Source organism: Schistocerca piceifrons, chromosome 7 (assembly GCF_021461385.2).
Source record: "Schistocerca piceifrons isolate TAMUIC-IGC-003096 chromosome 7, iqSchPice1.1, whole genome shotgun sequence".
In the NCBI taxonomy this organism is placed as follows: domain Eukaryota; kingdom Metazoa; phylum Arthropoda; class Insecta; order Orthoptera; family Acrididae; genus Schistocerca; species Schistocerca piceifrons.
Genome location: NC_060144.1, coordinates 219,619,151 through 219,645,218, shown reverse-complemented (window position 1 = coordinate 219,645,218; position 26,068 = coordinate 219,619,151). Strand labels below are relative to the sequence as shown.

Here is a 26,068-nt window from a genome sequence, read left to right as displayed (position 1 = left end):
AACCATGCCAGTTGTAGCCACAAACTGTCTAACAGAGTTGGCTGTAAAATTACCAAATAAGTAGTAACCAGTCGCAAAATCATGTTTTCTTTACTTACTTTTGCAAATCGGTTTGAACTGATTAACAGCCATCATCGGTGCTTTCAACGAACATGTTCCCTGAGTAGTAACACTGTCTTAAGCAGAGGTCAAACATAATTGAGTAGTAACACTGTCTTAAGCAGAGGTCAAACATAATTGAGTAGTAACACTGTCTTAAGCAGAGGTCAAACATAACTGAGTAGTAACACTGTCTTAAGCAGAGGTCAAACATAACTGAGTAGTAACACTGTCTTAAGCAGAGGTCAAACATAACTGAGTAGTAACACTGTCTTAAGCAGAGGTCAAACATAACTGAGTAGTAACACTGTCTTAAGCAGAGGTCAAACATAACTGAGTAGTAACACTGTCTTAAGCAGAGGTCAAACATAACTGAGTAGTAACACTGTCTTAAGCAGAGGTCAAACATAACTTTATGTTTGACCTTTGCTTAAGACAGTATTACTTCTCAGGCCACATATTCGTTGAAAGCACCGATGATGGCTGTTAATCAATTCAAATCGATTTGCAAAAGTAAATAAAGAAAACATGATTTTGCGACTGGTTGCTGCTTATTTGGTAATTTTATGGTTTACGGTCGCTGCACAAGTTGGGAACCACATGGAGCCCACCATTCAGAGCTGGCTGTCTGTGCAGGTGTGTTGTCGTGTTGGAAGAGCAAGTCTCCTGTCTGCAAACAAATCGGGTCTTTTTTGACAAATACAGGTGCACAATCTTCTTAAAACTTATTAAAACGGTCTGTGAGCACAAGCTCTCGAATTTCTTCAATATTTTCTTCGATTCGGACAGTTGATGGGCGCCCAGAACGAGGTTTATCATCAATCGACATGTCGCCATTTTTAAATTGAGCAAATCACTCGTCCACTTGCGTTTTATCCTTAGCGTGATCTTGGGAAACTTCACGTTGTTCACTTAAACTTGCCATCATAAAAAACGAAACAAGAACAAACCAGCGCTAGCAAAAACAAACACTGCAGATGAACATAATAAGCCAGGTCGGCAACGCAGGCGGCATTGAACTGGCAATGAGTTACGCTATGCACACCTAGCGATAGAAACGTGTACTACACAAGCTCCCCCCACGGCAATGTCAACTTTTTTTTTTTTTTGCGTACCCCTTCGTAATGTGGATAACAAAGGAAGACGTTGGTGCATTACAGTGAGTCAGGAAACAAGCTCCAGGAATGAAGTGCTTGTAACAGAGTAATTGTCTTCTTTGCCTTGACTCCTACGTGAACCGTTGTCTTATAATCGCGGAGGCAGCTTCTCTCGGCTGCTCGTGAGCGGAGGCAGTCAGTCGTACGGTTGTCGACGGGACGCCGCTCTGCAGCAATGGGAGCAGAGGAGCCGCGCGAACTCTTGAACCCGCGACCTATTTCTGCGTCGGCCGACCACACGGAGGCGGCGGTCGCGGGACCAGCGTCCGCCGAAAACCGCAGGGATGACAGCTGCAGCGCCCGCCTGTGCTGCCGCCAAACGCTGTCGCACATCACACTGTTTTGGAAACGGCATCGCTCACCACAAGTATTCTACATCCGAACACACAGGATGTTCTAAATCTCGAGGGCCGAAATCGTGCAGTCTGTAGAGTTCTATAAACAGAATATCTTGAGATAAGGAAGAAGTCATCAGAAATGAATATTTCCGGCAGAACGATGTCTGGAATGTGCAATGTGTGCGATTTCCTAGCTTGTAAACTGCCTAAATTTCGTAGCAAGCACCTGCCTGCCGCGTCTACTAGGGCAAGAAAAAAAGGAATAAAAGTGATATAGTGTTAATACTTTCATCCTTCTTTACCTCCTCTGCATTACTGCAGATGACGTGTCACTGAGCACATTTGTACTGTGCATGCAGTACACGTGAGGTGTCTAGTTATTTCCACTGCCCTGTGTGGAATGCATAAGTTCTTGTACACTTCACTAACCTGCTGTCTTCATGATGATGATGTCCCCAGCGCAGAAAACAGCACGCACGTCGTGGATTCTTTTTCTTGAGGCTGAAATTAACTTCGCAAGGAACTGCTGCTACGAATAAACTATAACTCATTTGGGATGCCACTCGCGTTTTCATTGATATAGACACGAGAAACTATTCTTGATCACAACGTATTGAACATATCTTTCCACAGTCATTATATCTGGCTAAAATAACATGAATTACATCCTGCCACAGACAACATGTCTGTCTACTGGAACGGTCAGAACTGGAGAGCCGGACTGCCCGAGACACTTCGCGCGCCAAGCCAGCAAGGCGTGACCCGAACGCCGCCGAAGTGCATCGGCAGTAATATCATCAGTCTTTTGTTTTAGTATTACTTTGATTTTAATAATTTTGAAATGACTGATTGATAGCTGGCTGTTGAGAGATGTTTATTTAGAAAATGAAGTAATTTGCATGATAGGTTTAATTAATAATAGCAACTAAAGTTTAACGTTTTGGCTCCCTACCGCTGAACACAGCAGCCAATCACAGAGCAGCAGCATCATGCAGGCGGTCTTTCTCACGGGAATGGTACCGAATCCAACATCTGTCACCAGTACCTCATCCCACATTGCGTCATCTCTATGCTTCTTGCTTCTCCACTGCCCTGGGAATAGCTTCCTGGAGCCTAATATGATGGCTGAATAACCCAGAAATATTACACTACGTCAGTGGTGTTAGTTTGGGAAAAAAATACTGAACAGCCTGTGGTGTTTCCTAGGTGGGGCTCACCACAGTTTTACTGTTGATGATAGGTGCCGAAAGTGGAGCGTTACTTGTTAGAATTACCAGACATGCAGTTACACTGAGGTGACAAAAGTCATGGGATAGCGATATGCACACGGCGGTAGTATCGGGTAGACGTGACATAAACGGGCAGTGCATTACGTGAGCTATCATTTGTACCCAGGTGACTCATGTGAAAAGTTTTGGCCGAGCAGTTCTAGGCGCTTCAGTCTGGAGCCGCGTGACCGCTACGGTCGCAGGTTCGAATCCTGCTTCGGGCATGGATGGGTGTGTGATCTCCTTAGGTTAGTTAGGTTTAAGTAGTTCTAAGTTCTAGGGGACTGATGACTTCAGATGTTAAGTCCCATAGTGCTCAGAGACGTTTCAACCATTTTAAAAAGATTTCCGAAGGTACTATGTCTGAACGACGAGAATTAACAGACTTTGAATGCGGAATGGTAGTTGGAGCTTGACGCATGGGAAATTACATTTCGGAAATCGTTAGAGAATTCAATATTCCGAGATACACAGTGTCAAGAGTGTGCCGAGAATTTCAGGCATTACCTCTCACCACGGACAACGCAGTGGCCGACGCTTTAACTTAAAGACCGACAGCAGCTTAACGATCAAGAGGAGCGGAGCTTACGTAGAGTTGGCTGTGCTAACACACAAGCGACGCTGCTTGAAATAACTACAGAAATCAATACTGGATACACGACGAACGTACAGAGCGGCGAAATTTGGCGTTAATGAGCTATAGCAGCAGACGACCGGAGCGAGTACCTTTGCTGACAGCACGACATTGCCTGCAGCGCCTCTCCTGAGCTCATGATCATATCAGTTAGATCCTAGACGACTGGAAAAACGTGGTATGGTCAGATGAATCCCGATTTCAGTTGGTAAGAGATGCTGGTAGCGTTCGAGTGTTCCGCAGACCCCATGAACTCATGAACCCAAGTTGTCAACAGCGCACTGTGCAAACTGGTGGTGGCTCCAGAACGGTGTGGGCCGTGTTGACATGGACTGGGCCGGATCCTCTGGTCCAACAGAACCGATCACCGACTATAAATTATGATCTCCTATATTGTGACCATTTTCAGCCACCCAAGGACTTCATGATCCCAAACAACCATGGAATTTTTATGGATGACAATGCGCAATGTCACCGGGACACAATTGTTCGCGTTTGGTTTGAAGATCATGCTGGACAATTCAATTTTGGACACCCGTATCGCCCATTGTGAATCCCATCAAACATTTATGGGACATATTAGAGAGATCAGTTCGAGCAAAAAATCTTACACCGTCAACACTTTCGCAGTTATAGATGCAGCATGGCTCAGTATTTCTGCAGGCGACTTAAAAAAAAAAAAAAGGTTTGAATGGCTCTGAGCACTATGGGACTTAACATCTGAGGTCAACAGTCCCCTAGATTTAGAACTACATAAACCTAACTAACCTAAAGACATCACACACATACATGCCCGAGGCAGGATTCGAACCTGCATCCGTAGCAGCAGCGCGGTTCCGGACTGAAGCGCCTAGAACCGCTCGGCCAAAGCGGACGGCTGCAGGGGACTTCCAGCGACATGTTGTGTCCATGCCAGGTCAAGCTGCTACCGGGCAAAAGGGGGGCCGATACGGAATTTGGAGATATCCCATGACTTTTGTACCACAGTGTAATGTATGGTGCAGCAGGATATTATGCCCGGAAAACCGGAACCGAATGAATTTACTGATATATGTTTAGTAATAATAATGATTTTCATCCCAATCGGCAGAAATTTGCCGCCGTCGATAGATGGAAACAGGGTCATTCAAATCATAGCGTGATAGACAACGTTTTCAAGAAACACCTGCTTACCCAATAGAATTTTAGGGGATAAGAAGATTGACTATCAAATGTACACCTTAATGAATACAGAGTGCAGTTTGCTGATGGATCTGCAGTTATATTCATATAATAATAAACTGCGCAAGTAACTGGACAAGAAAAAAACAAAGATTAGTTCTCTCAACAGATTACGTTATAATGCATGCACAGAAAGTGGTTGTCGTCACTGTGCATCGACTCTATAAATATGATTTGTTGCTATAAGGTGTAACTTGCATGTGTCACTTTAAACCTAAGTGTTTATGATCTTTTATTTGCTCCCGGCGTATTAGTTTATCGAATAGTCAATGGTTGTGCCGACTGTTTTGTGCCCATTGAAAAGTACGAACCGTCAGTATATCCGTGGACTGTAAGTTTTGACCAATACAACTCCCTATAGGATTACGTGACACTCTTTTAAACACATTGTAAATGTAAATTCGACCGCAAAGGCCTTTAGTACACTGTATTTTGACACGATTTCCTCGGAGACGTTTGGAGCGAATAACAGGTGGGTGTCTCAAGAAAGCGTTTGGCAGAATGGGTAGAGGAATCAAACTGAAATTTATGCAAAATACTAAGTTCCGATAGCGGTGTAAATATTTTAAGCTTGTAAGTCAATGTGATCAAATGGTATGACCATATATGACACTTTTTTTATACTTGGGTGCGCGGAAATCGAGACGTCGCGGGATCGACTCCCGGAGGGATTACTTACTTTTGAGTCTTATCATTTATCGTTATTAACAGCTCTTGGTGATGGAACTATGACGTTACTTCAACGATGCATAAACTGATAACGGAGAGCTTTCTGTGTGAAGAGTGGACATCGAAAAGAGTCACGTGAGGATGCTGTTGCTCCCATAGCCATTGTGCGGAGTAGGCGTCCCCGGTAATCGGGTCAGCGGTGGCCATCCGTGCAGAACATCCTCACGGACACTTTCACATGAGCGTGCTCTGCGTGACTTCCATTCGAATCTCGGCGCTCTGCCACAACATGGATCGGCTGGCACGTGTTCTTTGCAGTTTTCACTGCGACTGTCTTCCCTTTCACTTCTAGCGAGTATGTAGGGCGCTGCGTATTCATGGACACTGGCTGGTCCATGTGTCGATGTCATCAGAGGTCTTCCTTCAGCATTGCCGATATTTCGCATAGAACTGAATGAGACCAGATCGTATAGGCTAAACCACAAAAAAGAAAGTAAGGGAATAGTTTACGGATCCAAGAGCTCAGATTACAAAGGACGGGGAAAGAAATCGGTCATGCTCTTTTCAAAGGAACGATTCTGTCATTCGTCTTCGATTATTTAAGCGTGCAAACCCAGATGTGGTGGGTTGTGGCACTTCTTCTGCTTAATAAAAGCAGGTCTTTCGGTCCAGACTGTACGCTAATTAGGTTCCTTTCAGAATATGCTGATGCAATAGCTCCATACTTAATAATCATACACAACTGCGCACTCGACGAAACATCCGTACCCAAAGACTAGAAAGTTACATAGATCACACCAATATTCAAGAACAGCAGTAGGAGCAGTCCACAAAATTACAGGCTCATAACATTAACGTCGATATGCAGCAGGGTTTCGGAACATGTATTGTGTTCGAATATTAGGAATTACCTCGAAGAGAACAGTCTACTGACAAACAGTCAACACCGATTTAGAAAACATTGTTCTTGTGAAACACAACTAGCTCTTTACTCATACGAAGTGTTGAGTTCTATCAGTAAGGGATTCAAACTGATTCCGTGTTTCTAGATTTCCTTTAGGCTTTTAACATTGTACCACACAAGCGGCTTGTAGTGAAATTGCGTGCTTATGGAATATCGTCTCATTTATGTGGCTAGATTCGTGATTTCCTGTCAGAGATGTCACAGTTCGTAGTAACTGACGGAAAGTCACTGAGTAAGACAAAAGTTATTTCTGGCGTTCTCCAAGGCAGTGTTATAGGCCCTCTGCTGTTCCATGCCTGTATAAACGATTTAGGAGACAATCTGATCAGCCGTCTTCGGTTGTTTGCAGATGATGCTGTCGTTTACCGTCTAGTAAAGACATCAGCAAAACAAAATCGCAAAACGATTTAGAAAAGATATCTGTAAGGTGCGAAAATTGACAATTGACAATAATGAAAAGTGTGAAGTCATCCACATCAGTACTAAAAGGAATCCGTTACACTTCGGTTACACGATAAATCAGTCAAATCTAACGGGCGTAAATTCAACTAAATACATAGGAATTACAATTACGAACAACTTCATTGGAAATAACACATAGAGAGTGTTGTGGGGAAGATGAACCAAAGACTACTATTTATTGGCAGAACACTTTGAAGATGCAACAAATCTACTAAAGAGACTGGCTACACTACGCTTCTCCATCCTCTTTTGGAGGTCCTTAGCAGACGGTATTAACGGACTACATCAAGAAAGTTCAAATAGAACAGTACGATTCGCATTATCGAGAAATAGGGGAGAGAGTGTCACTGACATGATACTAAGTCGTCTTTCGTTGCGGCGGAATCTTCTCCCGAAATTTCAATATCCAACTTTCTCCTCCAGATGCGAAAATATTTTGCTGATAGCGACCTGCATAGGTAGAAACGATCATGATCACAAAATAAGGGAAATAGGAGCTCGCACGGAAAGATGTCGGTTTGCGTTTTTTCCACGTGCTGCTCGAGATTGGAGTAATAGAGAATTATTTTGAAGGTGGTGCGATCAACCTACTGCCAGGCACTTAAGCGTGATTTGCAGAGTATCCATGTAGATGTGGATGCAGAACATTAACTTAATTTTCCGTCAGTGTTTAACAGAACCGGATAACAATATTAAGTGGAGGAACACTTTATTGATGTTCTGCAAAATATTTATTTGATTACGAAGCGGCTTTGGGCTTCTTAGGGGATCGTCAAGTGACAACCGTATGTCGCAGCCAAAGGCACAACGACGTGCGACTAGACATGTATTACTTATCTACACCCACATACATAGTCCGCAAGCCACCGTTTCGGTGGATGGTAGAGGCTACCCTATACCACTACTAGTTATTTACTTTCCTAGCTGCGCGGTCAGCGAAGCGGATTGCTAAATGAAATGAAGGGGCCCGGGTTCGATTAGTGGCCGGCTTGCATATTTTGTCTGCTCTGCGACTGGGTGGTGTATTGTCCTTACGTTCATACCGTCATAATTCATACTCCAATACTGAGATGGTTGAGTGGGCACGGTCCGAAAGCCAATAAAAACTGAAAAGGAATTGTTTCGTGTTCCATTCGCAAATAGAGTGAGTGAAAAACGACTATGTGCCTCCGTGCTACTCCTAAAGTCTATTACCTTCGTTCTCGTTCGTCGAAATCTGCGTTGGCGGTAGTAGAATCCGTTCTTCAGTCAGCTTCAATTACCGCTTCTTTAAATTTTCGCAATAATGTTCTTCGAAAAGAACGTCGCCCTCCAGGAATTCTCATTTGAGTTCTCGAAGCATCTCCACAATATTTGCGTTTGTTCGTTGCTATAGGTAACAAGTCTAGCGGCCAGACTCTGAATTTCTTTGATTCCAAACACTCGGGCGGTGCTCAATAATGGTTCGCACTAGTTCCCTATATGCGGTTTTCTTTACGGATGAACCACACTTTCCTAAAATTCTCCCAATAAACCGAAGTCGACCATTCGCCTTCCCTATTAAAATCCTTACATGCTCGTTCAATTTCATATCACTTTGCAAAGTTAGGACTAGATCTTTAATCGAAGTGACTGTGTCAACCAGAACACTACTAATGCTTAATTCGAACATTACCGGTTGCTTTTTCCTACTCATGTGCATTAACTTACGTTTTTCTACATTTAGAGCTAGCTGCGATTCATCGTACCAACTAGAAATTTTTTCTAAACCATCTTGCATCCTCCTACAGTTACTCAACGAGAACACCTTCCAGTACAGCACAGCATCATCAACAAACAGTCGTTGATTGCTGCTCACTCAGTCCGCCAGATGATTTATGTAGCCTATACTGAAAATAATAGCGATCATTTCACATTGCCCTGGGGCACTCCTGATGATACACTTGTCTGTGATATTACTGATACACTCAGAAGATTATTGAAAGAGAAGGTAAAGTCACACAACACATATAACTGAACAAGGAGCGAAGCTCCAACCCAGTCTTTTTTTTATGTAGTGCTTCCTCCTTCTTCAAGTGTTCGTATTTACTTGTTATATGCTCTTGCTCGATGCCTCAATTGTATGTGGTTAGTTTCTTCTTGGTATCTCCACATCTCTCTTGACCCTTCGATCTTACCAATGTCGATAATTCATTATTATATTGGGCTTTCTATTTTCATTCATTCTTGTGACATTGTCTCTCCGCTTATTTCTAAACTCATCTGTACTTTAACGTCCTAGTTCTTGTGTGATTGTTGTATTCGTTATTATATCAAATATTCTGCATGCAGCTACTTTTTTTCAAAAGTCTCATTCGACAGATTGCAATGTTTGTTGGTTTCCCGTTGTCATTGTCCAAATGTCACTGCCGTAATCTGCAGTTGGTACTTTCACTCCTTTGTAGAACTTTATTAGAGTTTCTTTCCTCACTTCTTTATCCAGTGTTCTCTATATGGCTCCAGTAATGTAACTGAATATTTCAGGTTTTTTTTCGGGACGCCATTTTCATCTGTGAAGCAGACGATGTATCCAATAAGCTGAATTCATTCTCTCTTCCTATTTTCTGGTCTTTTATTAAAATTTCTCTTAGGTCTAGGTCTTGACATTTAATATCTATGTTCATGATATTTCGAGAAAATGGCTAAAAGAAATAGGTTTTCACCATGCTTTTAACCTATTGAATCACCTAACAACAACATTTACTGTTAAAGGTCAACTTCTCGTAGCTAACAGAGAAAACGAAGTCCGGTTACAAATCATGTATAAGATGTGCTGTTTGTGTTGTGGTCTTCAGTCTAGAGACTGGTTTGATGCAGCTCTCCATGCTACTCGATCCTGCGCAAGCTTCTTCATCTCCAAGTAACTATTGCAACCTACATCCTTCTGAATCTGTTCAGTGCATTCACCTCTTGGTCTCCTTCTATGATTTTTACCCTCCACGCTGCCCTCCAATACTAAAGTGGTGATCTCTTGACGCCTCAGAACATGTCCAACCAACCGATCCCTTCTTCTGGTAAAGTTGTGCCACAAATTCCTCTTCTCCCCAATTTTGTTCAGTACATCCTCATTAGTTACGTGATCTACCCATCTAATCTCCAGCATTCTTCTGTAGCACCACATTTCGAAAGTTTCTATTCTCTTCTTGTCTAAACTAGTTGTCGTCCATATTTCACTTCCATACATGGCTATACTCCATACAAGTAATGTATAAGATAAATCCCCATAATGTTTAGTTTTTCTGATACTGTAGCCCACGAGGGGAAATTTCGTATTGAAGTCATATCTCTGGCTGATTATTAATTACAGAGAAACTTACAGTTTAGTTAAATCAAAAATTATGTTTTTGTCCAACAAAATGGGGTAAAGCCTCGCAATGTATCACTTTGCCTAACATAAGATAAACGTGGATAAAAATTGATGACTGCATAATAAAAACATTTGAACTAACTCTTTTTAAAAATTGTTGAACTGTAGCCAAGTTACCCAACACAATACTGAACTGAAATGTCTCGTAAATTTGAACATAATGCTTAAAAAGACTTATACAAAAATAAAACTTTCTTCTTCACAAAAGGAGGATAAGTAGCGTAACCCGTAAAAGATGAATTAATGATGCTAAGCTATGTAGGTACGTAGTAAATAGTGTGTGTAACTTGTAGGTCCACTGACTCTTCTTGAAAACCCAGGCACTTCTTCTTCGCCTTCTTCGGCTACTTCTTCGCTAAACATGAAGTAATCTGAGCTACTGTCATGATATAAGCAGCGTTAAACCGTCTCTGAAGAATAATCAACTGTCTGTTTGACCCCTTTCTTCATTTTTTAAGACTGATATAATAAAATCTCGCTTGCGTCGTTTTGTTTCTATAGCACGCACTTTTCTTTGTTTGGCACGTCTTTCCTTCCCAGTACAAGCTTTTCGTTTCCTATGCACGCTTCTCCCATTCGTTCTTTATTGGGTGTCGACATTAGAAGCACAGATTTCAAAGATTTGACGAAATGTTTCCCATAAATCTTTATTTTAGACAGTGGAATTCAGGTGAGATAACCTCTCACAGTGTGTGTTGAATGTCATCCGTTAGAGGGTTATCACAGAAGAACTGCCGTCACATTGTTGGAGCCGTGGGGATTTAGTTCAAAATACTTGTGGGGATCTGCCCCCTTACGCCATTTTTCTGAGTAATGCGCCACTGTTGATTTTGGGGACCAACTAGAACAATTATTTCCGCGCTTACATAAAGTAGTGTCAACGGGCAATTCACTGATTCTTCTTTCGAACCCCTACACTGTACAATTTTCAAGTAAAAATATCAGCAAAGTTATGTGTAAGTAGTAAAAAACAAACTTAAGCAACCTGCCGAGATGAACTTTCATGAAACAATAAGTTACTTCAAGACAAACCCGTCACGTAGTGGGCATCTGCTAATCGATGACAGTCAGTTTAAAAACTCTGTGTGGGTTTTTACCCCACATGGGGCTTAACCCCCACCAACCTTAATATCTAAATAGTCGCGCGTCATTTTATTTGTGATTGCGAAATTGATTTGTCGCCTGACAGTGAACTAAGAATCCAATAGCCGGTTCGTGATCATAGAAATAATGTTTTGCAGAAGATCAGGAACTGTATCCTTTTTGATATGTTGTTGTTGTTGTGGTGGTGGTGGTGGTCTTCAGTCCAGAGACTGGTTTGATTCAGCTCTCCATGCTACTCTATCCTGTACAAGCTTCTTCATCTCCCGGTACCTACTGCAACCTACATCCTTGTGAATCCGTTTAGTGTATTCATCTCTTAGTCCCCCTCTACTATTTTTACCCTCCACGCTGCCCTCCATTACTAAATTGGTGATCCCTTGATGCCTCAGAATATGCCCTACCAACCGATCCCTTTTTCTGGTCAAGTTGCGCCACAAATTTCTCTTCTGCCAAATTCTATTCAATACCTCCTCATTAGTTATGTGATCTACCCATCTAATCTTCAGCATTCTTCTATAGCACCACATTTCGAAAGCTTCTATTCTCTTCTTGTCTAAACTATTTATCGTCCATGTTTCACTTCCCTACATGGCTACATTCCATACAAATACTTTAAGATACGATTTCCTGACACTTAAATCTATACTCGATGTTAACAAATTTCTCTTCTTCAGAAACGCTTTCCTTGCCATTGCCAGTCTACATTTTATATCCTCTCTATTTCGACCATCATCAGTTATTTTTCTCCCCAAATAACAAAACTCATTTACTGCTTTAAGTGTCTCATTTCCTAATCTAATTCCCGCACCATCACTCGATTTAATTCGACTACATTCCATTATCCTCGTTTTGCTTTTGTTGTTGATCATCTTATATCCTCCTTTCGAGACACTGACCATTCAGTTCAGCTGCTCTTCCAGGTCCTTTACTGTCTCTGACAGAATTACAATGTCATCGGCGAACCTCAAAGTTTTTATTTCTTCTCCATGGATTTTAATTCCTACTCCGGATTCTTCTTTTGTTTCCTTTACTGCTTGCTCAATATACAGATTGAATAACATCGGGGATAGCATACAACCCTGTCTCACTCCCTTCCCAACCATTGCTTCACTTTCATGCCCCTCGACGCTTATAATTGCCATCTGGTTTCTGTACAAATTGTAAATTCCCGCTAGCCGGCATGGCCGAGCGGTTCTAGGCGCTTCAGTCTGGAACCGCGCGACCGCTATGGTCACAGGTTCGAATCCTGCCTCGGGGATGGATGTGTGTGATGTCCTTAGGTTAGTTGGTTTAAATAGTTCTAAGTTCTATGGGACCATTTTTTTGTAAATATCCTTTCGCTCCCTTTATTTTATCACTGCCACCTTCAGAATTCGAAAGAGAGTATTCCAGCCAACATTGTCAAATGTTGTCTCCAAGTCTACAAATGCTAGAATCGTAGGTTTTCCTTTCCTTAATCTATTTTATAAGATAAGTCGTAGGGTCAGTACTGCCTCACGTGTTCCATTTCCACGGAATCCAAACTAATCTTCCCCGAGGTCGGCTTCTACCAGTTTTTCCTTTCGTCAGTAAACAACTCGTGTTAGTTTTTGATATTACCCTTCATAATTCAGTGAGTATTCTTTTATATTAACATGATATGGGCATTTTTTGATGCTGTGGTATCACAATAGCCCGAATTTCTGAAGACAAAGAGAGGCCGGCGTGGTCACACAAAGGAACGGCGAAAGTTTGACGTCAGAGGGGGGCCAGCGGCTGAAGCATTCCGCGAACGGGCAATTGGCGCAGTTGTCGGAAAGGAGCGGTGCAAGGTGAGGCGTGTGGCGGCGCGCGGAGCTGGCCGGGCCCCCGCCACGTGGTCCCCCTGCAGGCAATTACGGCGACCTTCGGAGGCACTTCGGGAGACGCCGCGGCACGGGGGACCCGCCAGAGCCCCTCGAAGCGTTCGCCCTCGCCCCTGCAGTCTGCAAACGGGTCTTCTACTTCGTGCCCTGCCAACTACACTAGCGACCATTAACGTAGCAACACCGTGCAGGCGTCATGTTAAAAACATCCGATGGGTACAAATTGCCATTTTAGTGCAATCGCAAAAAAAAGGGAGTAGCTCCATCTCCTTTCTGTACATAATGAAAAACTGCGCAGCGGATTTGTCATTCAGAAATCGTATTTGAATTTTATTGTTTGGAAGAAGATTGTCTTGTATGTTGTATGTTAACCGGGTACCTAGAAACAATGGAGAGGCTCCGTCCCCGCCGCAGCCGCAGTGGTCCACAACCCCACGACGACTGCCGCAGTCCACTTCACTCCTCCGCAGCCCCACAGCGAACCCAGGGTTATTGTTTATTGTGCGGTTCGGACCCCGGTGGACCCCCCTCCCCCCCCCCCCCCCCCCCCCGATATTTTGCAGTGACCCACCGCGATGATCGACGTTTCCTGTCCGTCAGTACACGACGTCTGCCTGGTGATTTAGTTTTGGATGTCCCTTCACGATTTCACTTCACAATCATATCACCAACAGTCGATTTGGGCAGCATTAGAAGAGCAAAAATATCCTCGATGAATTTGTTACTCAGGCGGCATCCGATGAGAAGTCCACGTTCGAAGTCCCTGACCGCTCCTGACGCACCATCTCAGCTGTTACTGCTCCTCTGCTCACAACACAATACTCCCTGCTTTCCTTCATAGTGGCCGATCCTCCTCTCGAGACGTCTAGTAGGCAATTCTGCATCGTTTGCGGTGTCCTGATATTTTTGATCAGACAGTCTACAAGCTGAATAAAAGTAGGCAGAGGACTGATCCTTGTGGAAGGCCATACTTTTGTTTTCTTGTGAAGCAGATGCTATGTGTACTTGGAACTCCGGCCGGTGTGGCCGAGCGATTGTAGGCGCTACAGTCTGGAACCGCGAGACCGTTACGGTCGCAGATTCGAATCCTGTCTCGGGCGTGGATGTGTGTGATGTCCTTAGGTTAGTTACGTTTAAGTAGTTCTAATTTCTAGGGGACTGATGACCTTAGAAGTTAAGTCCCATAGTGCTCAGAACCATTTGAACCATATACTTGGAACACTTGGTCATTTAACACACTCTCGATTAGGCGAGCGATTGGTTTGTGAGGAACTACACGAAGAAACTTGAATATCATGCCTCCTCTCCATACTATATTGCAGACCACTGATAAGACAATAAAATGAGGCGCCACTTTAAGTTTTCTCTGAAATTTATGCAAGTTTTAGATAATTAACTGTGAAGATATGACAGATAGTCCTTACTACCAGAGATGAAGTGGACCTCTTGTGGAAACTCAACAATTCAGCTATGGCCAATACAAGACTCTGCTACACTGGTTGCCACTCTTTGTTCACCAATGTCTGTACAAGATTTAGGCACTGATACTGGTGCTGAGTAAGGGTTCGAGGAGACCAGACAGCTAAGGTCTCTTATTCACCCTCCAGAATAGAAGCACAGTACCCTTTCAGTCCACCTATAGAGTAAATTCTGCGTGCAAGTGTGAGAAATTGTTCTCAATGTTTGTGTAGCATGTATCTGAGGCGGAATGTGGGAACCAGCCCAGTATTCACCTTGTGGGATGTGGAAAACCGCCTAAAAACCACATCCAGGCCGGCCAGCGCAGCGAACCCTCGCCTTCAATCAGCCGGGCTGATTCGCTCCGGCGGTCGCGTACCTCCCCGCCCCGGAAGCTGTCACGTTAAAGTGCGCGGCTACCTGGGCGGGTGCTTATCTGGTTGTAGCTCCCTCTCAGTGCTCTGTGACCGCGGACGGCGAGTAACGCGCGGGCGCGCCTGTGTGTTGCAGATGTGGAAGCTGTGCCTCCGACTGCTCGCCGTGCTGGCGGTGTGCCTGTGCACGGCCACGCAGGCGCAGTCCGACCTGTTCCTCCTGTCGCCCAAGCGCAGCGGCGCGCCGCAGCCGGTGGCCCGCTACTGCGGCGAGAAGCTCTCCAACGCGCTCAAGATCGTCTGCCGTGGCAACTACAACACCATGTTCAAGAAGGCTTCCCAAGGTGAGCACCTGCCAGCACTCTTACACAGCCCGGGGTGAATGGCCTCTTTCCTCAAGGTGTGTCGCAGTTGTGTCTAAAGAGCGGACGCTACCCAAAATGTAAACATTTCGATAAAACACCTTTTTAGCCACAGTTATAATGATGAAATTTCTCTTACATATGCAAAGCAAAGGGCTGTATTTTAATGCAAAAATATAGTAAAAGAGCCTGGAGGAGTAGTTTGCTACAAATACTGATCCTTAAATTTTTCAGTGCCTTTTTATAAAAAGCCATAACTGAATTTCCAATAATGTACTCAATTTAAAAATATTATTGTAGAGTCCTATGAGGGTCGTAAGATCACTGAACTGCACAGACAGATTTCTGTTCACAGTTTCATTGTATAAAAAGTTTTAATTTTGTGGACTCGTTGGTGTGGTCTTCAGTCCTGAGACTGGTTTGATGCAGCTCTCCATGCTACTCTATCCTGTACAAGCTTCTTCATCTCCCAGTACCTACTGCAACCTACATCCTTTTGAATCTGCTTAGTGTATTCATCTCTTGGTCCGCCTTTGCGATTTTTACCCTCCTCGCTGCCCTCCAATACTAAATTGGTGATCCCTTGATGCCTCAAAACATGTCCTACCAACCAATCCCTTCTTCTAGTCAAGTTGTGCCACAAACTTCTCTTCTCCCCAATCCTATTCAGTACCTCCTCATTAGTTATGTGATCTACCCATCTAAACTTCAGCATTCTTCTGTAGCACCACATTTCGAAAGCTTCTATTCTCTTCTTGTCCAAACTATTTATCGTCCATGTTTCACTTCCATACATGGCTACACTCCATACAAATACTTTCAGAAATGACTTCCTGACACTTAAATCTATAGTCGATGTTAACAAATTTCTCTTCTTCAGAAACGCTTTCCTTGCCATTGCCAGTCTACATTTTATATCCTCTCTACTTTGACCATTATCAGTTATTTTCCTCCCCAAATAGCAAAACTCCTTTACTACTTTAAGTGTCTCATTTCCTAATCTAATTCCCTCAGTATCACCCGACTTAATTCGACTACATTCCATTATCCTCGTTTTGCTTTTTTTGATGTTCAGCTTATATCCTCCTTTCAAGACACTATCCATTCCGTTCAACTGCTCTTCCATGTCATTTGCTATCTCTGACAGAATTACAATGTTATCCGCGAACCTCAAAGTTTTTATTACGTGATGACTGGGTGTTGTGTGTTCTTCATCATCATTTCATCATCATTGACTCGCAAATCGCCGAAGTGGCGTCAACTAAAAAGGACTTGCAATACGGCGGCCGAACGTCCCCGCATGGAGCCTCCCGGCCAACAATGCCATACGATCTTTTCATTTCATTTCAATACCCACTCCGAATTTTTCTTTTGTTTCCTTTACTGCTTGCTCAATATAAAGATTGAATAACATCGGGGAGAGGCTACAACCCTGTCTCACTCCTTTCCCAACTACTGCTTCCCTTTCATGCCCCTCGGCTCTTATAACTGCCATCTGGTTCCTGTACAAATTGTAAATAGCCTTTCGCTCCCTGTATTTTACCCCTGCCACCTTCATAATTTGAAAGAGAGTATTCCAGTCTACACTGTCAAAGGCTTTCTCTAAGTGTACAAATGCTAGAAACGTAGGTTTGCCTTTCCTTAATCTAGCTTCTAAGATAAGTCGTAGGGACAGTATTGACTCATGTGTTCGAATATTTCTACGGAATCCAAACTGATCTTCCCCGAGGTCGGCTTCTACTAGTTTTTCCATTCGTCTGTAAAGAATTCGCGTTAGTATTTTGCAGCTGTGGCTTATTAAACTGATAGTTCGGTAATTTTCACATCTGCCAACACCTTCTTTCTTTGGGATTGGAATTATTATATTCTTCTTGAAGTCTGAGGGAATTTCGCCTGTCTCATACATCTTTTGCGCACTCAAAATCACAAAAAAAAATTTTGCACTCAAAAACACATATTTCTTTGCAAACATTTGCAGAATTTATTTAAAGGATATTATATTCTTCTGTTCCAATGAGACAGCGACATGTTTTGAACAGCTCCTCCAAATTTTATAGCCTTAGCTCATTTAGGCCTACCTCTTGAAAAAAGGCTTCTGATAATGCAAAATATATAAAACACAGAAAATGCAGTTTAAAGATTTTCTCCGCTCGTGAACTGAGTGTTTTGTTGTTCTTATGTTTGCATCGTCGTAACTGACAAGAAAATCGTCTCCAGTATGCTATCATATCGTCTTTTCGTTACTGAGATCGCTGAATGGGAGCGACCCGAAACCCAATAAAAAAAGAATTGCATTTTTAATTCTGTTCGTGTATAATCTTAAAATGACAGTTCAGTTCCTGGTTAATGAACTTCGATGTGACGAGGAAAATAGCACCGAAACTGGAAAAAAACCACATCGAATCTGCCAAATAACAGCGAATACGACAAAAAACCACTGACTATGGCAAAATGCAACAGGGAATTTGGCAAGAGAGCGATACTGAATTTGGTAAAAAAAACACCAAATCTGGCAAAAAAACCATTGAATTTGGTAAAAATACAACATCGAAACAGGTAAAAAAACAAAAAACTGAATTTAGTAAAAAAATAACCCCGAATTTGGAAAAAAATAATGCCCAATTTGGCAAAATAACCACCAAATGGGAGACAGAAAAAGAAGGGGTAGGGAGGAGATTAGAAGTTGAAAAAATGTTCAAATGTGTGTGAAATCTTAAGGAACTTAACTGCTAAGATCATCAGTCCCTATGCTTACACACCACTTAAGCTAAATTATCCTAAGGACAAACACACACACCCATGCCCGAGGGAGGACTCGAACCTCCACCGGGATCAACCGCACAGTCCATGACTGCAGCGCCTTAGACATTTGAAGTAAGGTAACTACAATATTACGAGGAGCGTCCAATAAGTAATGTAACACTTTATTTTCTCGCTCGATTTCGGTTGAAGAAAATGCGGAATTTGTTGTGCAACATCTTGCAATATTTCCGTTTCAGCCCCTATGGTATCATGAAGTTCCGTTAGGTGGCGGCGCTATTTAGGCTTTCATCTGCGTTCTGTGTTTCCCCATGAAGACACTTTCGATGTTGTTTATTATATAGCTACCAGTTTCGGTGATTCAGTACACCATCTTCAAGCCTTAATTGACGAAGAGCGGGTGAACTACAATCGTATATACAGTCGTATCAATGACCAACATCCATGAACTGGTTGCCACAGACAACTATAACAGCGAGAGCTGGTAGTTAATAGTTGCAGGCACAACACTGTTCTTACGATAGTCTATGGAAACCAGTTCATAGATATTGGCCACTGATGGGATTGGAGTTTATCTCCTCAGCGTCCATTAAGGCCAGAAGATGGTGTATTGAATCACCGAAGCTGGTAGCTGCATAATAAATAACATCGGAAGGACTGCTGCTGGTGTTCCATTTTACTATGTCGAATGAGAGTGTCCGCACGTTCTAGCACTGCAGGAGTCACAGCTAGGTGCCGCTGGCCGGCACACGGCAGATCGGACAGGTTCGCGCTACCTTATTGTGATGGTGACAGACGCCTCGCCCAACGACACACCGTGCTTTTGTTCGCTGCCAAGTCTCCGTAGAAATTCTACAAGCGCCTATGAATATCTGCGATGCTCCGGTTTTCCGTCACAACAAACTCAGTGACTGCTCTCTATTTGGTACGCACCTCCATTAGAGACGCAATCGACAAGGCTGCGTGTAGCGCCGCCACCTAACGGAACTTCCTGAAACCATAGGGGATGAAATGGAAATATTGCACGATGTCCCACAACAAATTCTGCATTTTTTTTTTTTTTTGCAACCGGAATCGGCGGAGAAAAAAAAGTGTTTCTTTACTTATTGGACGGTCCTGGTAGTATAGTAGTTACCTTACTTGGAATCTCGTCCCTACCCCTTCTTTTTCTATCTCCTATTTGGTGGTTATTTTGCCAAATTTGGCATTATTTTTTTCCAAATTCGGTGTTATTTTTTACTAAATTCAGTATTTTGTTTTTTTACCTGATTCGATGCTGTGTTTTTACCAAATTCAATGCTTTTTGTCAGATTTGGTGATTTTTTTACCAAATTCGATATGGTTCTCTTGCCAAATCCTTGTTGCATTTTGCCATATTCAGTGGTTTTACTATCGTATTCGCTGTTACTTGGCAGATTCGATGAGGTCTTTTTTTTGTGCTATTTTCGTCGTCACATCGAAGTTAATTAACCGGGAACGGACCTGTCATATACACGAAGAGAATTCAAAATGCAATTCTGCCGGCCGGAGTGGCCAAGCGGTTCTAGGCGCTACAGTCCGGAAACGCGCGACCGCCACGGTCGCAGGTTCGAATCCTGTCTCGGGCATGGATGTGTGTGATGTCCTTAGGTTAGTTAGGTTTAAGTAGTTCTAAGTTCTAGGGGACTGATGACCTCAGAAGTTAAGTACCATAGTACTCAGAACTATTTTTTTTGAAAATGCAATTCTCTTTTTTAATTGGGTTTCGGGTCGTTCCCATTCAGCTAACTCAGTAACGAAAAGACAACATGATAGCATATTGCAAACGATTTTCTTGTCGGTTACGACGATACGAACGTGAGAACAACACAACACCCAGTTCTCGAGCGGAGAAAATCTACGACCCGGCCAGGAGTAGAACCCTTTCGGTCGGCAGGTAGCTGCGCTGACCGCGCAGCTACCAAATCGGAAAAAATCCACTCGTGACATTCAACAGCTGTGAGTTGTGAATATCAGTAAACTGTCGTCCTCAGATTTAAACATTTTTACACGGCAAAATTATACACTATTGGCCATTAAAATTGCTACACCACGAAGATGAGGTGCTACAGACACGAAACTTAACCGACAGGAAGAAGATGCTGTGATATGCAAATTATTAGCTTTTCAGAGCATTCACACAAGGTTGGCGACGGTGGCGACACCTACAACCTGCTGACATGAGGAAAGTTTATAACCGATTTCTCATACACAAACAGCAGTTGACCGGCGTTGCCTGGTGAAACGTTGTTGTGATGCCTCGTGTAAGGAGGAGAAATGCGTACCATCACGTTTCCTATTTTGATAAAGGTTGGATTGTAGCCTATCGCGATTGCGCTTTATCGTATCGCGACATTGCTGCTCGCGTCGGTCGAAATCCAATGATTGATAGCAGAATATGGAATCGGTAGCTTCAGGAGGGTAATACGGAACGCCGTACTGGATCCCAACGGCCTCGTATCACTAGCAGTCGAGATGACAGGCATCTTATCCGCATGGCTGTAATGGATCGTGAGGCAACGTCTCGATTCCTGAGTCAACAGATGGGGACGTTTGCAAGACAACAACCATCTGCACGAACAGTTCGTCGACGTTTGCAGCAGCATAGACTATCAGCTCGGAGACCATGGCAGCGTTTACCCTTGACGCTGCATCACAAACAGGGGCGTCTGCGATGGTGTACTCAACGACGAACCTGGGTGCACGAATGGCAAAACGTCATTTTTTCCGATGAACCCAGGTTCTGTTTACAGCATTATGATGGTCACATTCGTGTTTGGCGACATCGCGGTGAACGCACATTGGAAGCGTGTAATAATGCACGACCTCATGTTGCAGGTCCTGTACGGGCCTTTCTGGATACAGAAAATGTTCGACTGCTGCCCTGGCCAGCACATTCTCCAGATCTCTCACCAACTGAGAACGTCTGGTTAATGGTGCCCGAGCAACTGGCTCGTCACAATACTCCAGTCACTAGTCTTAATGAACTGTGGTATCGTGTTGAAGCTGCATGAGCAGGTGTACCTGTACACGCCATCCAAACTCCGTTTGACTCAATGCCCAGGCTTATCAGTGCCGTTATTACTGCCAGAGGTGGTTGTTCTGGGTACTGATTTCTCAGGATCTATGCACCCAAATTGCGTGAAAGTGTAATCACATGTCAGTTCTAGTTTAATATATGTGTCCAATGAATACCCGTTTATCATCTGCATTTCTTCTTGGTGTAGCAATTGTAATGGCCAGTAGTGTAGTTACCTGACCCGTATCCCTTGTTTTTCTGTCTCCCATCTGGTGTTTATTTTGTCAAATTGGGCGTTATTTTTTTCCATTTGCGGCGTTTTTTCTACTAAATTCAGTTTTTTGTTTTTTACGTAATTCGATGTCTTTTTTTACCAAATTTATTGCTTTTTTGCGGGATTTGGTGTTTTTTTCACCAAATTCGATATCGATCTCTTGCCAAATTCCCTGTTGCAGTTTGCCATATTCAGTTGTTTTTTGTCGTATTCGCTGTTATTTGGCAGGTTCGATGCGGTTTTTTTCCAGTTTCGGTGCCATTTTCGTCGTCACATCAAAGTTCATTAACCGGAAACTGAACAGTCATTTTAAGATTATACAATAACATAATTAAAAATGCAAGTCTCTTTTTTTATTGGGTTTCGGGTCGCTGCCATTCAGCCATCTCTGTAACGAAAAGACGATATGATAGCATACTAGAGACGATTTTCTTGTCAGTTACGACGATACGAACGTAAGAACAACACAAGGCCCAGTTCTCGAGCGGAGAAAATCTACGACCTGGCCAGGAATAGTAGCTGCGCTGACCCCGCAGCTACCAAATCGGACAAAATCCACTCGTGACATTCAACAGCTGTCAGTTGTGAATATCGTTTCGAGGAGACGCGAGTACTAGCGGCCACAAGCGGATATTACGAAAGGCTCTACAGGGAGGCAACCGAAATCGCTAAACATCCTAATAATTTCAATCGAAAGGAGGAGGGCGTGAAATTAAACGGTATAATGATGCCGGCGTTAAAGAATATGTGTACCACTCGTCCACTACTGGGTGATGGCAACGGCGATCGACGGCAACGGACAGCGGCCAATTGCACTGACGTTTTCAAAACACGTGACGTCACGCCGCGGCGCGGGAGCGCGTGGACACGGAATTTAGCAGCAGTCAGTAGCGAGCCAGTGGGTGTGTTGGACTAGCCATCGAGCTAAGACGCCTTGAAGATGGCTCCCGCAGACGGGGACGAAACGTTGGGAATTGACACAGAATTCATCAACCGACCACGGTATAACAGCCCCGATAATTGTAATGGACATATCAGTAAACTGTCGTCCTCAGATTTTAAACATTTTCACGCGGCAAAATTATAGATTTCACGATACCTCGTAAAGATTCGCCTTATTTCAGTAAAAACCGCTAATCTCGCGTTATCTTTTCCGCGAAGTTTTCTTGTTAGTTACTGTAGAGTAAGGCACTAGGTGGACACGGGTTGTGATGGTGACGCGGTCGTGTTGCAGATGTGTCGGACGCGGAGTCTGAAGACAACTACTGGAGCGGGCAGTCGGCCGACGAGGAGGTGGAGGCGCCGGCGCTGCCGCCGTACCCCGTGCTGGCGCGGCCGAGCGCGGGCGGCCTGCTGACGGCCGCCGTCTTCCGGCGGCGCACGCGCGGCGTCTTCGACGAGTGCTGCCGCAAGAGCTGCAGCATCAGCGAGCTGCAGACGTACTGCGGCCGCCGGTAGTCGCCGCCACCGTCGCCGCCACCGTCGCCGTTCCACCGCCGTGCGCCACTTATTTATTGTCCCTGCACGCCGGGGCGGGCCAGACCGCGAGGCCAGCTGCCGGCGGCAGGGGGGCCGGCCGAAGCCGCGCTCGCCTCTCGAGGGGGCGCCCGCGCTTCCGATCAGTATTATTCTTCTTATTTCGCATTTGTTTTTACTGCAAATTGTATACGTTTCATGTGATTCGTAAGACGAAAGTTGGTACAAAAAAAGCGTTCAAAACTCGTGAAAATAAACTTACATGTGCACAATAAAAAAAAAATGTTCTGTATGTTTCTTACCTCTCCTGTTCCCTGACTTTTGTACAGCGTGATTTACACTTCTGTTTTGATATTGATTTCTCTGATTTTCCATGAATAAATAAATAAATAAATCTTCGCTGCCTCTCCGCTCTTAATACATGCGCTTGATGATGATGAAGTCCCATACTTCTTTACAGAGCGTAGGGGAACGGCGCGCCTTACGAGGCAAGGTCCTAGTGGAGGTGGTTTGCCATTGCCTTCCTCCGACCGTAATGGGGATTAATGATGATGATGAAGACGACGCAACACCCAGTCATCTCGAGACAGGAAAAATCCCTGACCCCGCCGGGATTCGAAGTCGGGAACCCGTGCTCGGGAAGCGAGAACGCTACCGCGAGACCACGAGCTGTGGACAGTACATGCACTTACAGGGTGCCAATTATTGAATTATATAAAAAATCGTAAATCAGTTGCAATCTCTGGGGTGCACACACTTTATTCAACACGTAAACGTCACTACAGATATTCGGATTCAGGTTGTGACACGTTCGATATGCCTGCCAGCACTGGCGATGATGTGGCGCAGACGAATAGTGAAATTCTGCATGGCCCGCTGAAGCGTCCGAACATCGATGCTGTAGATGACGTCCTGACCTGCTGAATGGCTTTTCTCAACTCAGCAATGGTTTTGGGGTTAATGCTCTACACTTTGTCTTTAATATAGCCCCATAAAAAGGAGCCGGCCGGTGTGGCCGAGCGGTTCTAGGTGCTTCAGTCTGGAACCGTGCGACTCCTACGGTCGCAGGTTCGAATCCTGCCTCGGGCATGGATACGTGTGATGTCCTTAGGTTAGCTAGGTTTAAGTAGTTCTAAGTTCTAGGGGACTGATGACCTCAGATGTTAAGTCCCATAGTGCTCAGGGCCATAAAAAGGAGTCGCATGTGTTCTGATCCGGAGAATATGGCAGCCAATCGAGGCCCATGCCAGTGGCCTATGGATACCACACAGTCAGAATGCGGTCCGCAGAGTGCTCCTCCAGGGCATCAAACGCTTACTTCGATGGGGTCGAGCTCCGTCTTGCATGAACCACATCTTTTCGAAAACAGCGGGGATAACGGGGATGAACTCATCTTCCGAAACCTTCACGTGCTGTTCGATGGTCACCTTGCCATCAAGGAATATTACACCGATTATCCCGTGACAGGACATTCCACACCACACCTTCACCCATTGAGGGAGGAGAGACTTCTGGATCGCGAAATGCGGATTCTCAGTCCCCCAAATGCGCCAATTTTGCTTATTGACGAACCCACCCAAATGAAAGTGGGCTTCACTGCTAAATATATACTAAGATGGTATCTGTTCTTTCAGACATGTCCGAAAGAACAGATACCATCTTAGTATATATATATATATATATATATATATACACTCCTGGAAATGGAAAAAAGAACACATTGACACCGGTGTGTCAGACCCACCATACTTGCTCCGGACACTGCGAGAGGGCTGTACAAGCAATGATCACACGCACGGCACAGCGGACACACCAGGAACCGCGGTGTTGGCCGTCGAATGGCGCTAGCTGCGCAGCATTTGTGCACCGCCGCCGTCAGTGTCAGCCAGTTTGCCGTGGCATACGGAGCTCCATCGCAGTCTTTAACACTGGTAGCATGCCGCGACAGCGTGGACGTGAACCGTATGTGCAGCTGACGGACTTTGAGCGAGGGCGTATAGTGGGCATGCGGGAGGCCGGGTGGACGTACCGCCGAATTGCTCAACACGTGGGGCGTGAGGTCTCCACAGTACATCGATGTTGTCGCCAGTGGTCGGCGGAAGGTGCACGTGCCCGTCGACCCGGGACCGGACCGCAGCGACGCACGGATGCACGCCAAGACCGTAGGATCCTACGCAGTGCCGTAGGGGACCGCACCGCCATTTCCCAGCAAATTAGGGACACTGTTGCTCCTGGGGTATCGGCGAGGACCATTCGCAACCGTCTCCATGAAGCTGGGCTACGGTCCCGCACACCGTTAGGCCGTCTTCCGCTCACGCCCCAACATCGTGCAGCCCGCCTCCAGTGGTGTCGCGACAGGCGTGAATGGAGGGACGAATGGAGACGTGTCGTCTTCAGCGATGAGAGTCGCTTCTGCCTTGGTGCCAATGATGGTCGTATGCGTGTTTGGCGCCGTGCAGGTGAGCGCCACAATCAGGACTGCATACGACCGAGGCACACAGGGCCAACACCCGGCATCATGGTGTGGGGAGCGATCTCCTACACTGGCCGTACACCACTGGTGATCGTCGAGGGGACACTGAATAGTGCACGGTACATCCAAACCGTCATCGAACCCATCGTTCTACCATTCCTAGACCGGCAAGGGAACTTGCTGTTCCAACAGGACAATGCACGTCCGCATGTATCCCGTGCCACCCAACGTGCTCTAGAAGGTGTAAGTCAACTACCCTGGCCAGCAAGATCTCCGGATCTGTCCCCCATTGAGCATGTTTGGGACTGGATGAAGCGCCGTCTCACGCGGTCTGCACGTCCAGCACGAACGCTGGTCCAACTGAGGCGCCAGGTGGAAATGGCATGGCAAGCCGTTCCACATTACAGCATCCAGCATCTCTACGATCGTCTCCATGGGAGAATAGCAGCCTGCATTGCTGCGAAAGGTGGATATACACTGTACTAGTGCCGACATTGTGCATGCTCTGTTGCCTGTGTCTATGTGCCTGTGGTTCTGTCAGTGTGATCATGTGATGTATCTGGCCCCAGGAATGTGTCAATAAAGTTTCCCCTTCCTGGGACAATGAATTCACGGTGTTCTTATTTCAATTTCCAGGAGTGTATATATAGTTAAGGCTCACCGGCCACTTGACCATTTTCTTCTTCCGTGTGAATGCACAAACAGTGCC

General features: G+C 44.7%; 1 protein-coding gene across 1 annotated transcript in view; it reads left to right on the top strand.

Moving 5' to 3' along the window:
- LOC124805048 (LIRP) overlaps window positions 1-23,162 on the top strand; it is a 59,268-nt gene extending 36,106 nt beyond the window's left edge. Inside the window, exons 2-3 of the mRNA XM_047265469.1 lie at window positions 15,114-15,321; window positions 22,645-23,162. Of these exons, the coding sequence (XP_047121425.1) occupies window positions 15,114-15,321; window positions 22,645-22,868 (432 nt within the window). The 3' untranslated portion in view covers window positions 22,869-23,162. The remainder of the gene's footprint in view (window positions 1-15,113; window positions 15,322-22,644) is intronic.
- The last annotated feature ends 2,906 nt before the right edge of the window (window positions 23,163-26,068 follow it).